Below are 12,932 nucleotides of genomic sequence, written 5' to 3' on the forward strand. Positions count from 1 at the left end.
GTCATGCATCCAAAAAAAAATAGTGATTATAATTGTTTTTATGTTTGTAATTTTTAAAGGAAAAAAATAACATTTTCAAAATGTGATCTCTTTGTTGTTGTCAATGCTAGGAAGGAGAGATTGGGGTTTTCAAACGCACATACCATCAAGATGTCATGAGAATTTGAACTTGAGATCACTGATCTACAAGTCAATGCCATTTTTCACTATGCTAAACCTTATTGGCATTTTTGAGATGTGGTCTAGATACTCGGATTACAAATTTTGGAAGTGCAATTGGGTTTAACCAGGTTATATGGGTTGAATAATAGGCCCGGCCCCTTTGACACCAAACCTTCGTTCTTATAAGATTGATTACAATACCACCCCCTAGATAGGCTCAGAATTAGGGTTCTTCTCTCATGGAACGTAAAAACCACAACTTAGTGGCTACTGCAAGTTGTGAAGGAGAAGGAGGAGGTTGCACAGAGAGAATGACAGACGACAGACTTAGCAATCTTCCTGACCGCATCGCTCGTCGCATTCTTTCGTTCCTTACCACGTATGACCTTGCTCGACTGAGTTGTGTGTCCAAATGTTGCAGAGGATTTTGTGAATCAACCCCGTTCTTGAATTTCAGTCGAGACGACGGCATGGCTGCTGCTGACACGTGTGGTAGTCATCAAAGGTTGTTGAATTCTCTTGAAAGGTTCCTATTGCTTCGTGGGGATCATAAGATACAGCGCTTCCGTTTTGTTTGGCGCAGGAACCAAAGATCATCATCATCGTGCATCTGTCGTGATGTCTACTTCCGGGTGATGTCGTGGGTCCACAAGGCGGTGAAGTGTAACGTTGAAGAGGTTGATCTTGATCTGTTTGGTCTAGATGACCCCATTCTGGATTTTCCGTCTTCATCTTTCTATGTGAATCTTTGAAGTCTCTATCGGTGCACATGGAGCGTCTGATTCTTAAAGCCCCCTCCATCTCCTTTTCCTCGAATCTAAAAGACTTGGAGTTGTCGGGTGTTTTTATATATAGCAGATGAGGAGGGGTTTTTCAAATAGATCTCATGTTCTTGCAAATGCATCCAGATTTTACGTCTTGCATATCCTCGTGGGATAAAAAATCTAAATATTGAAAGCTCCTCTTTGGAAAGGTTTACTCTTTTTGATCCCCAACATGATCTTGACACACTTAACATCTCGTGTGAAAATCTTCAACAGTTAAGTATCTCGTTAAGAGCTGGCTCACCTAGCATCACACCATTGAATATTTTTGCACCAAATCTTAAAAAGCTGGTGGAGGGGGAATTTGATGAATCACCCAAATCTTGGCAAGTTTCAAAATTGGAATCTGCTGAGGTTAATCTTGTTCCCGTAGGCTAAGTTCATCTCAGAAAAATTGAAAATTCCAAATATACTTTGATAAATCTGGTGCGTGGAGCAGATAAATCCCATTGGCTAATTCTATTATCACTTCTAGAATTAGGTTCATATTCACCATGCTTTTGATTATAACGCAGGTCCTTTTTTCTTCATATTTGGTTTTAATCTTTCTTTTGGAACTAATCTTTGACTGATTTTGTTTGATTTTCTATTTATTTTTTTCAGAAATGTGGATTTGATATGGGATACTGGAAACTAGAGAAACTTGCTTTTATTCATGAACTTAAGTACTTTATGATAGAACCAATGGTGTTAAATTAGCAAAGTATATACTCGAGTGGACTCCAAAATTGAAGAATGTTGTCATGATTTGTTCACCTCAAAATTTGGAGGAAGTTAAGAGGAAGTTAGCGAAATGCAAGATGATTTCCAAGGCTGCAATTTTCTTTAAGGAAAGACGGGGAAAAGCGAACAAAGACAGCTCTTTGATAGGTTTATCTTAGTGTGAATGTTGAAAGGAACCATTGGGACAAGTTGTTTAGATCTCTTAGCATTATTGGGTTCATTGGTTTCCCTGCATCTGTAAAATGAATTTGTCTTCCCCCTTAGCTGGACAATAATGCTAAGTAGTAGATATCAATATTTGAATCAGGCTTGCTTCTGGTGGAAGCCTCTTCGACTTGGTCCTTTGAGGATTTGTATCCATGTGCATTGAAGCACGATGATTATTGCCAACTTTAAAAAAACCCTCCATAACATTCCTTTGCATCAACATTCTCAATTCTGATTTTTTTATCGATCATAGCAAGCATCATCGACCACACTACCACCAATGACTTGTAATAAGGTGATCTTTGCAGATTCACACGGGATTCCACGTGTCTCATGCAACTCGAATCAGAGCGTAAGTTAGTGATGCTTAATTCATTGAAATTCCATCCATTAAAATGGAAGAATTATAAATCTCCAAAATAATAGATAGGAATATCGCAAATAGAGCCATTGTGAGCCAAAAGTTTAGTATGCAATAAATACAAAGGTTGATTGAATATAAGTTCATATTTAGATATACTCTCCCACGCCCTCTATTATAATTTCTAGAATATGTTTTTTAGTACAAACGATAGTCTAAACTAAGAGGAGGGGGATTTCTCACACACACACACACACAACTATGATACTGTGGGGATTCTGCAAGTTAAGGACCCCGTTAGCGAATTCTATTATCATTTCTAGAATTAGGTTCATATTCACCATGCTTTTGATTATAACGCAGGTCCTTTTTTCTTCATATTTGGTTTTAATCTTTCTTTTGGAACTAATCTTTGACTGAATTTTTATTTTGTTTTATTTTTTTTCAGAAATGTGGATTTGATATGGGATACTGGAAACTAGAGAAACTTACTTTTATTAATGAAATTAATTACTTTATGATAGAGCTTTCAGACGGGTCCGATAGTGTTACATTAGCAAAGTATATACTCGGGTGTGCTCAGAAATCGGAGAAAGTTGACATAATTTGTTCACCTCAAAACTTGGAGGAATTTAAGAGGAAATTTAGAGAGAGCCAAGGTGATTTCCAATGCTGCAATTGCCTTTGTGGAAAGACCAAAAACGCAAACAAAGGTAGCTCTTTTCATATTTTGCAGAAGTTGCACGTGTTTTAGTATCGAAACCTTTGTGTGAATGTTTATTGATCCATTGGGACAACTTCTTTAAGCATTATTGGTTCATTGGTTTGAAGAAAGAAGGAGCTCTTTGATTTTTTGGTTTTGGTTTTCTTTTCCCTGCATTTGCAACATGAATTTTACTCGGGCTTGTTTCTGGCTGATCTCAATTCAAAGTGTAAGCCGCCAAGTCTCTTGGACTTGGTCCTTTGATGCTGTATCCAAACGTTTGATGGGCTTTGAAGGTTTTGTTTGATGAAAGCAGCACAGCACAGCACATGCACAGCAATGGGGTCATTTTCTTTAGCCACCAAGGAGCCACGTGCGGCAAGCATAATACCAAAGGGGTCCCAAAAAGAAGAGCCTTGAGCGAAAACTTTGGTTACGTTTTGGTAGTCAACTTTGTCACAAGACAGAGAATCATTGAGAGAGAGAGAGAGAGAGATGCGTATGTGCTGATAGGATGCTCCACGAGTTGGCCAATTATCCAAGTTCGATGGCATGGCACCACAAAACAAAGTGGCTGCAGTGCAGAAGTGCAGGGTCCCCAAAAACCCTTCGTTTTGACACAAGACATTTTGTCCTCTTACTTTGGTTTTGGGCCCAACTCCAAGGTGTTGCGTGACCAATGTTGTTGGGGCCTTCCTTTATTGGGTGGTTGTTGGACTTTGACAACTCGAAAGTGCTTCCTTCCCTTTTTGTCGTTTTGTGCGACCCTCATTTTTGTCGTTTTGACAAATCCCACTTCTGTGTTCTTTTTCTCTTGTCAGGAATATAGATGAATCAAATTCACTAGAGGTGCAAATTGAAATTGGGTTTTCAGCAAATTTACCAGGTGAAAACGTTGTTGATGACAAGATGTGATGTGATCCTGGTAGGAGCAAAAACAGAGAGAGAGATATAGGCCTGTGAAATGAACCAAGAAAAAATTAAATTCAAGATGCCTTGTGGTGTGAAATGATAGACACGCGAGATTCAAAATCTCGTGCTAAATGGTATGGTGGTTCGAGTTCTTTTCAAGGCATAATATTAAAACAAAAATAAATTGAATAGTTTAAACTTTAACGCATGTACGGAGATTGATTTAATAATGCATGAAAATCATGGGATTAACTTTGAAGTGTGAAAGTAGTTGATTTTCAAACTGGTTTCTCTGAAAAATACGGCAATTGATAAAATCAGCAATGTGAAATGCTGAGCCAGAATCCAAAAGTTGATGTAACTTGTTGGTTTAAGTAGATCTGAAGGTCTCTGCCGAGAGAAGCTGAGAAGGATGCAGAATATGAGAAAAATAATGCAGAAGAATATGAGGGGCACGACATATCACTTGGCAGCAAGTGCCACTAATTTGGCACATTCATCTCTATGTCAGAATCAGGTACCCATCTAGAGAACGACACATTGCATGCCAAGGTGGAAGAGGTGTTACGATTTAAATGGGAAAGCGAATTTGAAGCCAACATATCTTGAGCCTCCTGAAGGCCACGTTTCTGGACCATTGAGAGTTAAGACAAATCATATATTTTTTATATATTTATTTATTAATACTTAGATATTTTTACAATAATACACATGAGGACTATCACTGTGGCGATATCTCCTTATTACCCATAATTCAATTGATTAAAAGTTTAAAACACAGCCGGCAAACCAGAAAACATATAAGAGTAATGTTATACTTACCACATTATTATCTCACATTTCTATACCACATGATGTGGCGTATATGTCACATCAATTAAGTGAATGAAGTGTATTTTAATAAATAAAATTAGAAAAACAAAAACTAGTATTTTACATGATGTGGTATATACACATCAGCTGCCACATCATGTGGTATAAAATTGTAGTATAAAAAATGTGGTAAGACTAGTATTATTCAACATATAATTCAAGATTAAAGTACTATAAACACACCAAATGTGAAGAGAAAAAAAAAGAAGCTAAAACAAACCTAGCTAGCAGATTCAGGATGCTTTTATTATGGCAAAAGCATTGCTAGGAGCCTGGGGTAATTATATCTCACTGTTCAATCTCCAATAACCTAGCTAGAGAAATAAATCAAAAAATAATAACAATAATAAAAGTAAATTGTGAAGAAAAGAAGAGAAAAAGAGAAAAGGAAGGCACATGGAAGCATGTGAGGATATGGTCTATGTGTTTGAAATGAAGAAATAAATGAAAGCAAACACTCAAAATGTGATTCGTAAACAGACGGGCATGCAAGCCTACAAAGACACAAAATATATGTGGTCCTTGATTCGACCAATTTGGCTCCCAAAAACACTTTTGAAAACTAACTTGACAATGATGCCATGCCACTCCAGCCTCTGCCCTATCTGTCTCCACTCGCGAGCCGACACGTGGCCGATTGCCGTGGCCAAACTTGCTTGCTAATGCTACTGCTCATTTGCTAAGCTCTCAAAGAGGAAAAATAAAAGCCCTAGAGTGACATTTTTGGTGGTAGGGCATGCCCTTCACAACCTTGTCTTAGACCATAATGTTTTTATTCTCAGAATAATAAGTTAAACATTGTGGGCTTTGTGGAGCAATATTTTTGAATGATTTTAGCTATAGGGCATATCCCGTTGCTTAAAATAGCATGTGAAGGATGTTTTAGGCGCACATGCAAATCCCTTTTGGATTTGGGGTTTGGCCTCTTTGGAGGGTCACTGTACTTCAAATTGTAGGGTCCTGTAAGGCACATGATCTCTTGTGCGGCTGTTTCTTGTGAAAATCAAGTTGCCTCTCATCAACTCACAGAGGCTTCAATTTCTTTTGGCAGTGGGGCTAATTTTTCCCGACCACCTCCTCCTTCTCCGCGATTTCGTATCTCATAAATTTCCAAATGCTGCCAGAGAGTCCCCCCCTCCCTCTCTCTCAAAGTTCATTTTCAATTCTGCAGTCTGCCCTTATATTTTCTTATTATTGACTGACTAGAGTGGGGATGGTACTATATCTCGTGTCACATGATAATTTACATACCAAAAAAGATAATACGCATGATTGTAGACAACAGTTATTCAGATTATAGAAATCCATGTTAGAAATTTATTTTTTTCAGCTCAATTAATAGATTGATAAGAACTTTTACTTTCCCTGTGTGTGGTGACACCTGTGGAGGGGGAGGACTTGTGGTTAATGAGATAAGCAGCTGGTCCAATTTTTGTATGGCAATCAGGGACAGTAACATTGCAAAAAGGGGAGAGATTTGCAAGAGATAAGCATGCAAGGTCTCTAAACTCCTCTATCATCTTTCTAGTGGGCCTTTTGACCACAACAGTTAGAGAGTAATTGATTGTACTTTAGCTCTAATATCAGAATGTGGAGTACATTGTCAGAATCATTCTAAAGTCAGGAGTGGGGTGACCCAATTTGAGTTACTAATTTGGTTAGTTAATGGTTGATGATTTTGGGACTGTAAAATCACCCTTAAATTACCTCATATGTGAGTAAAAGGAGTGTGAGATGTCAAACTTGGAAGGTGAAAATTATGCTTTAGTTATTTCTTTTTTGCCAGACATCCCCTAGTTAATTGAGAACATGAAATCTATGATTTATGCTCAAAATTTGATAGTGGGTTTAAATGGCATATTGACATTATTTTTCCTCCAAAGTATAGAATTGAAACGTCTTCATCGCCACTTACGTGACTAATCACTTTGCCTTTATGACTTTTGTTTTTGCATTAGAAAGGAAACCTTTTAAATTTGGTTTAGGTGAGACTTAAACGCAGTACTTACCACACACCTACACTCCCTCTTTTGATGTGTTTACGTAGTCTATGAAAATGAATGGTTGGATATTATGTTGTTATTTTTTAATACAAACAAATAGTTTAAATTATAATGAGGAGGAATGTTTCTCTTATACACACTACTAAGATATCATCGAAGTTTGAACCTGTTCTGGAAGTTAATATCATTCTCATTTTTCACTAGGCTAATTTTCGTTGGCACTATTTTTCTGTTATTAAATACATACTTATGCCGATAGTTTCACAATAACACAACATACTAAACTAAAAATAAAAAACAGGCTTCTTGTAGATCAATTGGTTAAGAGCCGTTAATCTGAGGAGGTTTTAACTCCTCACACCCTCAATATTGACTGTATTTTTTTCTATAAAAAAAAAAGGTACTCAGTAAAAAACATGACTGTTGAGTTACACGAACCGGAATAAGAAATTAAAACTTTCGTTAAAGGAAAAAACCAAAACTAGAATGTGTTTAATAGTCTAGTTGATCAATGAGAATCAAATTAGGTGGCATACTCCAATCGATTAGTAATAAATGATTAAAAACATAAAAGAAAAAGAAATTATAGCAGAGCTAAGAAGAGAGAAAAAGGCTACGTATACAATAAAATACACCAATTAAAAATTTCATAAGATTAAAATATTTATAAAAATTACAAAAAGGAAAAAAACACCTGGCACAATAAGCCGAGGCAGGCGACTCTCAGCGTCAACTCGAAGAACTGAGGCTGGAGCCGACGTGATTAACCGGCGAACCGGAGAGAAGCTCGGTGAGAGCAGCCATGGCTCTCACCTGCATCTCCAGAGCCGATATGTAATCACTCGTTTCTTCTAGAAGGTTTGGCAACGACGCCTTCCGGCAACCGGGAACTAACCGGCTCAGAACCCGAACTTTTCTCTCCACAACCGGTAACTTCCTCCCCACTCTCCTAACCTCCGCTTTCTTCAACTGGTTATTCCCGGTCACCCTCGCCGTTCTACGTTTGTGAAGCTTCTGGTTCAATCTGAGTCGAGTTCTTAAAATCGCTCTGCTCCACCGAGTCGTGCCCTTGGCCGCCGCCGCCAGAACTCGGTCCGCCGCCTCCTTCACTTCCCTGCCGCCTCCGGAGACCTTCGCCGCCCGCGACGATCTCTGGCGAGCCTGACGGAGCGCCTCCACGAGCTTCGTGGAGTAGATCCGTTGTTCCGTCTCGGATCTCCATCGGGCTCCGGTGTTCGTAGTAGGATTCCGATCCGATTCGATGGCTCCGATTTTCCTCCGCTTTTTGCGAGACGACTCTATCAACGACGCGTCGAGGCTTCCGTCGACGTTTGAGATCAGCGATGCCGCCATGGAAGGTGATCGGAATATGCAGATAGTCAAATTCAACAATATTGACCGATAAATATATCGACAAACCTGTAAAAATAACCACAAAAAACGATTGTTATTACGATGAAATCAAGAACATGAGCGAAAAATATAAATATAGGATAGGAGAATTGTATCAATACCTGATCGAAGAGAGTGGAGCAATTGCAGAGAAGATGGCTATGGTGGTGGTAATTTATATCAGTTTGTTGTTCGTTTGTTTGGATGGGAGGTATTTAGAGAGAGATAGATGAGAGAGAGAGAGAGAGAGGGAGGGGTTGAAGGACGAAACGGGGGGAGAGTGTATAAAAGCAGTTCACGGGAACCACGCGTCGTTTCCTTAATCACATTTATTGCCGCTCTTCCCCTCTCCTTTTTCCCTCCAGCTTTCTATCCTTCTCTTTATTCTCCTTTTTTTTATTATTATTTTTTTAAATAATGAATCAATCAAAATATTTCATTTTTCTTTTGATTGCCCAAGCTTTTTTTTTTTCTAATTTCATACGTCACATCACGACTTACCTTTCATATTAGCCTGTATAACAAAGTTTTATTATTTAATAAGTATTGTCATAATGCTCATATATATTGATAACATCTCGATATATTGTCGATATTTTTTCCATTATATTGACAATATATATCACATAATTTTGATATGACATAAATAAAAGTATTATTATCTTGCCGATTTACTATAGCAGTAATCTTATTTCAGAAGACTGCTATAGTAATCCTATTTAATTTTCTTATTTTTTGGATGTTAGAGGTTCCTAGCTCATACTCCTACTAAAAATTAGAGCGTTATCCTCAAAGCTTTAGATAAAATTTGATTTTTACAAATTGAAATAGTTAAATTTAGATGTTTTTATACTTTTGAAATATAGTAATTTTTATATATATATATATATATATTAGCTTCTTCGCACGCACTTGTATGCTATGAGAATTTTTTTAAAAATTATATTTATTTTAGAATTAAAAAAGATAATTGGTAGTTGTGCTCCATAAAAATAAGACTCATTATCTTATTTTTCTTTTAATGTGTGAATTTACTATATTATTCTCGTTTAATTAATAATTTCAATTCTTAATATTTACATTAACCAATGGCATATTCGGAGTTTTTGAGTGTTTCATCATTCTCTACCTTTTACTTTATATATATATAGATAATATATGCATATATATATATATATATATAGTTAGATGTCTTTGCGATTGAGAAAAATAAGGGTTAATCTTTGTATTAGTCCTTGAACTTAGACCTGATTTGTATTTGAGTCCCTCAATTTCCAAAATCATTACTGTGGTTTTTAACTTCACTTTCGTTAGAATGACAAATGGTCATGCTTATCAATTTTGATAACTTTTTTTGTTAAATGCAGGGGCAAAATGGTATTTTTATATTAAAACAAAAAACATGAATAAAAACAACATTCTTTATACTACACACCGAAATAAATGTGGACAATATTACTCTGCTTATTTTCTGAAGCATTGCCCTGTTTTTGTTTTCTGTTGGCATTGATTTTGAGTTTTGAAAAAAATGTTCAATGATGAGGAAAAGCAAATGGGTGGACAAAATATGATGCTATGTAGATTGCCTGGGGTTTGAGCGGCGTCCAAGGTGTGGAGGTTGGGAGCTCTTATGACACGACGCTATGGTCGTGCTCCATGTCGACAACAACAAAGTCATAGACAGAGAGGCCATCGATCTCTGCGATGGTTGGGGAGAATGAGATGAGGTAGTTATGGTGGTGGAGGTGTGGTTGGAAAAGGTGGTTGATTTGATGGGTGAGAAGGTGGCGGTGAGGTTTAGGGTTTTGACCAGTGGCTGCTTTGGGTGGTGTTGGCTTGGGTGGTGGTTGTGGTTGTGGTCTGATGGTGAAGTTAGGGGAAGGAGAGGGTGCATAGAGACTGAGAAAGATGAAGAAGAAGATATATTTTTAATTAAATTTTCCATTCATTTTTTTTAAATTAAACAGTAATTACATTATTTTAATTTTTATTAATATGTTATTTTATTTCAGCAAAAAAAGTGGGCCATGTACATGACACATTGTCATTTGTGATAAAAATATGAAAATAGTCATGCCACGTCATCAAAATTGATAGAGTTATGAATGGAGATAACAACAGGGGTAAAGTGGAACACAAAACTATGGTCAAGGGGGTTAAGTGAGCCAATTTAATTTTTGAGGGGCAAAATGAGATTTGACCAAAGTTTTAGGGGGCACTACAGTAAATAAGCCTTAAGAAAAATAAGAGTTAATTTTTTATTAATTTATGAACTTAGACCCGATTGCATTTGAGCCCCTTAATTTTCAAAATCGTTCTCGTGGTCCTTAAACTTCACTTTCGTTAGGACAAATTGTCAAAATATCAATTTTGTTAACTTTTTCTATTAAATGCATGGGCAAAATGGTACTTTTATATTAAAACAAAAAACATGAATAAAAAATCATATCTTTAAAATAACCAAAAAAATCAAATAAAAAAATAAAGTTTGGATGGAGTAGAAATCGGGCTAGAGGGGGGGAGAGAGAGTTTAATCTTAACTTTTTATTCATGTTTTAATCAATTTAATACAAAAATACTATTTTGCCTTTGCATTTAACAGAAAAGTTAATAAAATTGACGGCATGACCATTTGTCCTAACAAAATTGAAGTTGAAGGATCACATAAAGGATTTTAGAAATTAAAGGACTTAAATGCAAATCGGGTCTAAGTTCAATGACTAATAAAACGATTAATCCAAAAAATAAATATAAGGTTGAAAAACAATAAACCACTAGCATTGAACATGGTACATAGTGATTGAGAAAAATAAATAAATGTAACCCTAATTGATCAGACAATGCTTGTTGGCTCATTTAATTTTGTGTTTTCTATTCAATGCTGGTTTTGTAGTTAATTTTGTACTATTAAATGAATGCGACATTTCATTGAGTACTATGTATAATCACAAAATTCAAAACATTTATATATTAATCTTCATCAGAACACTACAATAAAAATGAAATTAACTAACTTTTGGTCTAGTGATATTTATCTTCATTTGATAAGATGAGGTCTCATATTCGACTATCATGGATGACGAGAATGACATATATTTGCGATAAGTTTAATGACTAGTTGTGGATAGCCTAAATTGTGGGGCGATATAGTTTTATTGTGGTTGTATTGACTTATCCGTTGTGAAAGTATCTTCTAGATTCCTATCGTTTGTAAACTAAAAAAAAAGCAGAAATAAATGAAAGATGAATTAGGTCAACCAAAGCAGCTAAACCCTGATTAGGTGCAACTAAAGATGATTCAAAGAGAATTGGCAAGTGTTTGGTGATATTAATGTTTTGAGTTGTACGTCACCCTGGACGGCAGGTGAAACATTTTCCCCGTTGTTGTCTCTTAACGCAGGATGGAAGCATTTGAAACGTGCCCCAATGCATTTTAATACTCGTTTTACCAAATATGTTAAATGCCGCTTCGAAAAATTTACCAATCATAGAGTGACATCTACAATCTACGGTCCAACTTAAATGAATGCTAAGACAACTTGTCACCGGAAAGGCAGGAAGAAAACATGGGTCTGTCTGATCATATTGATTCTTGTCTTCCAAGCCCGGTATGTTTCTTTGTTATAATATTTATTTGCAATCTCCACTTTCATTTTTCTATGAATTTAAACGTACAACATGTGTTGTGTTTTAACTGGTCCGGAAACAGTTTTTTTATGTGGATAAATAATTTTGGTGGGTTGATGATGTGGAAATTGGTCATTCGAAAACACCGAATGGGTTGGCCTGCACGAATTGGTTCGAGCAAGGGGACCAATGGATTTCGTATTTTAGCTAAGCAATGATTAGTGGGTGATGCACCAAATAGAAATTAAAGAGAGAGAGAGAGGAGAGAGAGGCAGGCACATGTGGTTGTTTTGATGGCACTTTCTTTCCATCATCTGGGCCACTATTTTGTTTTTTTCTCATCAGCGGCTTTGGACCGACCTCTCAATGTGGGATGTGGCCCGGTTTGATCCACATTGCCCTGCTATTTTATCTTCAATATTATATTAATATTCAAGAGAGAGATATTAATCTCCTCTGGCTTCTGGTTATTTCCCACTTAAACTTGTCAAGTAGGCCACTAATTTAAAGCCAACCTCTGGTGTGATTGATTAGATTAACTTAAACCCGTTAATAATTAAATGAGCAATTAAAACAGAGGGCCCAGATTTCACCAAGTAGAAGATAAACAATTGAAAGAATCGGATCTCCACTAATTACATGCCAGAGAGATTGTCTCCTAGTGTGAGACAGATTTCAATACCACGAGGTAGGGTTTAATATATGCATGATTCAGTGCACAACATCTGGACCAAGGAACAATAACTATAGTACCATACGCACTTAATATATAATTGTAACGAGGTACTATGTTCGAATTTCCCTCGTCTGTCTTTCAATATCATTTGTTTAAAAACTTGATTATTGATTAGTGAGGAATTAGGGTTTGCTGATTGACTATATAATTCAATGCATCCTCCTTAATATTCCTACTTATCCCCTCTCTTTGGTGTTCCCCCACCAAATAAAATACTAGTTGAAATACTTATCCCTGCATAAGACAAAGGAAGCTTGCTCCCTAACATGGGTTTTCTGGAATTTATTATAAAATGTTTGTCATTTAGTTTCTTTGATTATTATTATTTCTCATTGAGCAATAATTATTTAGGATGTTTGAACTTGACAAGCAAACTATTTCATCTCTTGGTTGGTTTGGTTTCTTCTGT

The 12,932-nt window shown here is 36.4% G+C and overlaps 1 protein-coding gene and 1 pseudogene across 1 annotated transcript; one reads left to right on the top strand and one right to left on the bottom strand.

The window, feature by feature from the left end:
- The first annotated feature begins 401 nt into the window (after positions 1-401).
- On the top strand, positions 402-1,364 carry LOC107880532 (putative F-box/LRR-repeat protein At3g49150; annotated as a pseudogene).
- Positions 1,365-7,398: 6,034 nt separating this feature from the next.
- LOC103344245 (transcription factor bHLH149) lies at positions 7,399-8,509 on the bottom strand. The gene is made up of 2 exons (XM_089044083.1): positions 8,283-8,509; positions 7,399-8,187 (listed from the first exon to the last, which is right to left on the bottom strand). The coding sequence occupies exon 2, from the start codon at positions 8,119-8,121 to the stop codon at positions 7,498-7,500; it is 624 nt and encodes a 207-aa protein (XP_088900209.1). The 5' UTR covers positions 8,122-8,187; positions 8,283-8,509; the 3' UTR covers positions 7,399-7,497.
- Positions 8,510-12,932: the final 4,423 nt, after the last annotated feature.

Source organism: Prunus mume, linkage group LG1, assembly GCF_029339155.1.
Source record: "Prunus mume cultivar Tortuosa linkage group LG1, ASM2933915v1, whole genome shotgun sequence".
In the NCBI taxonomy this organism is placed as follows: Eukaryota; Viridiplantae; Streptophyta; class Magnoliopsida; order Rosales; family Rosaceae; genus Prunus; species Prunus mume.

Coding starts and splice junctions, on each gene's coding strand:
- LOC103344245 (XM_089044083.1), bottom strand. CDS start 8,121: ATGGCGGCATCGCTGATCTCAAACGTCGACGGAAGCCTCGACGCGTCG.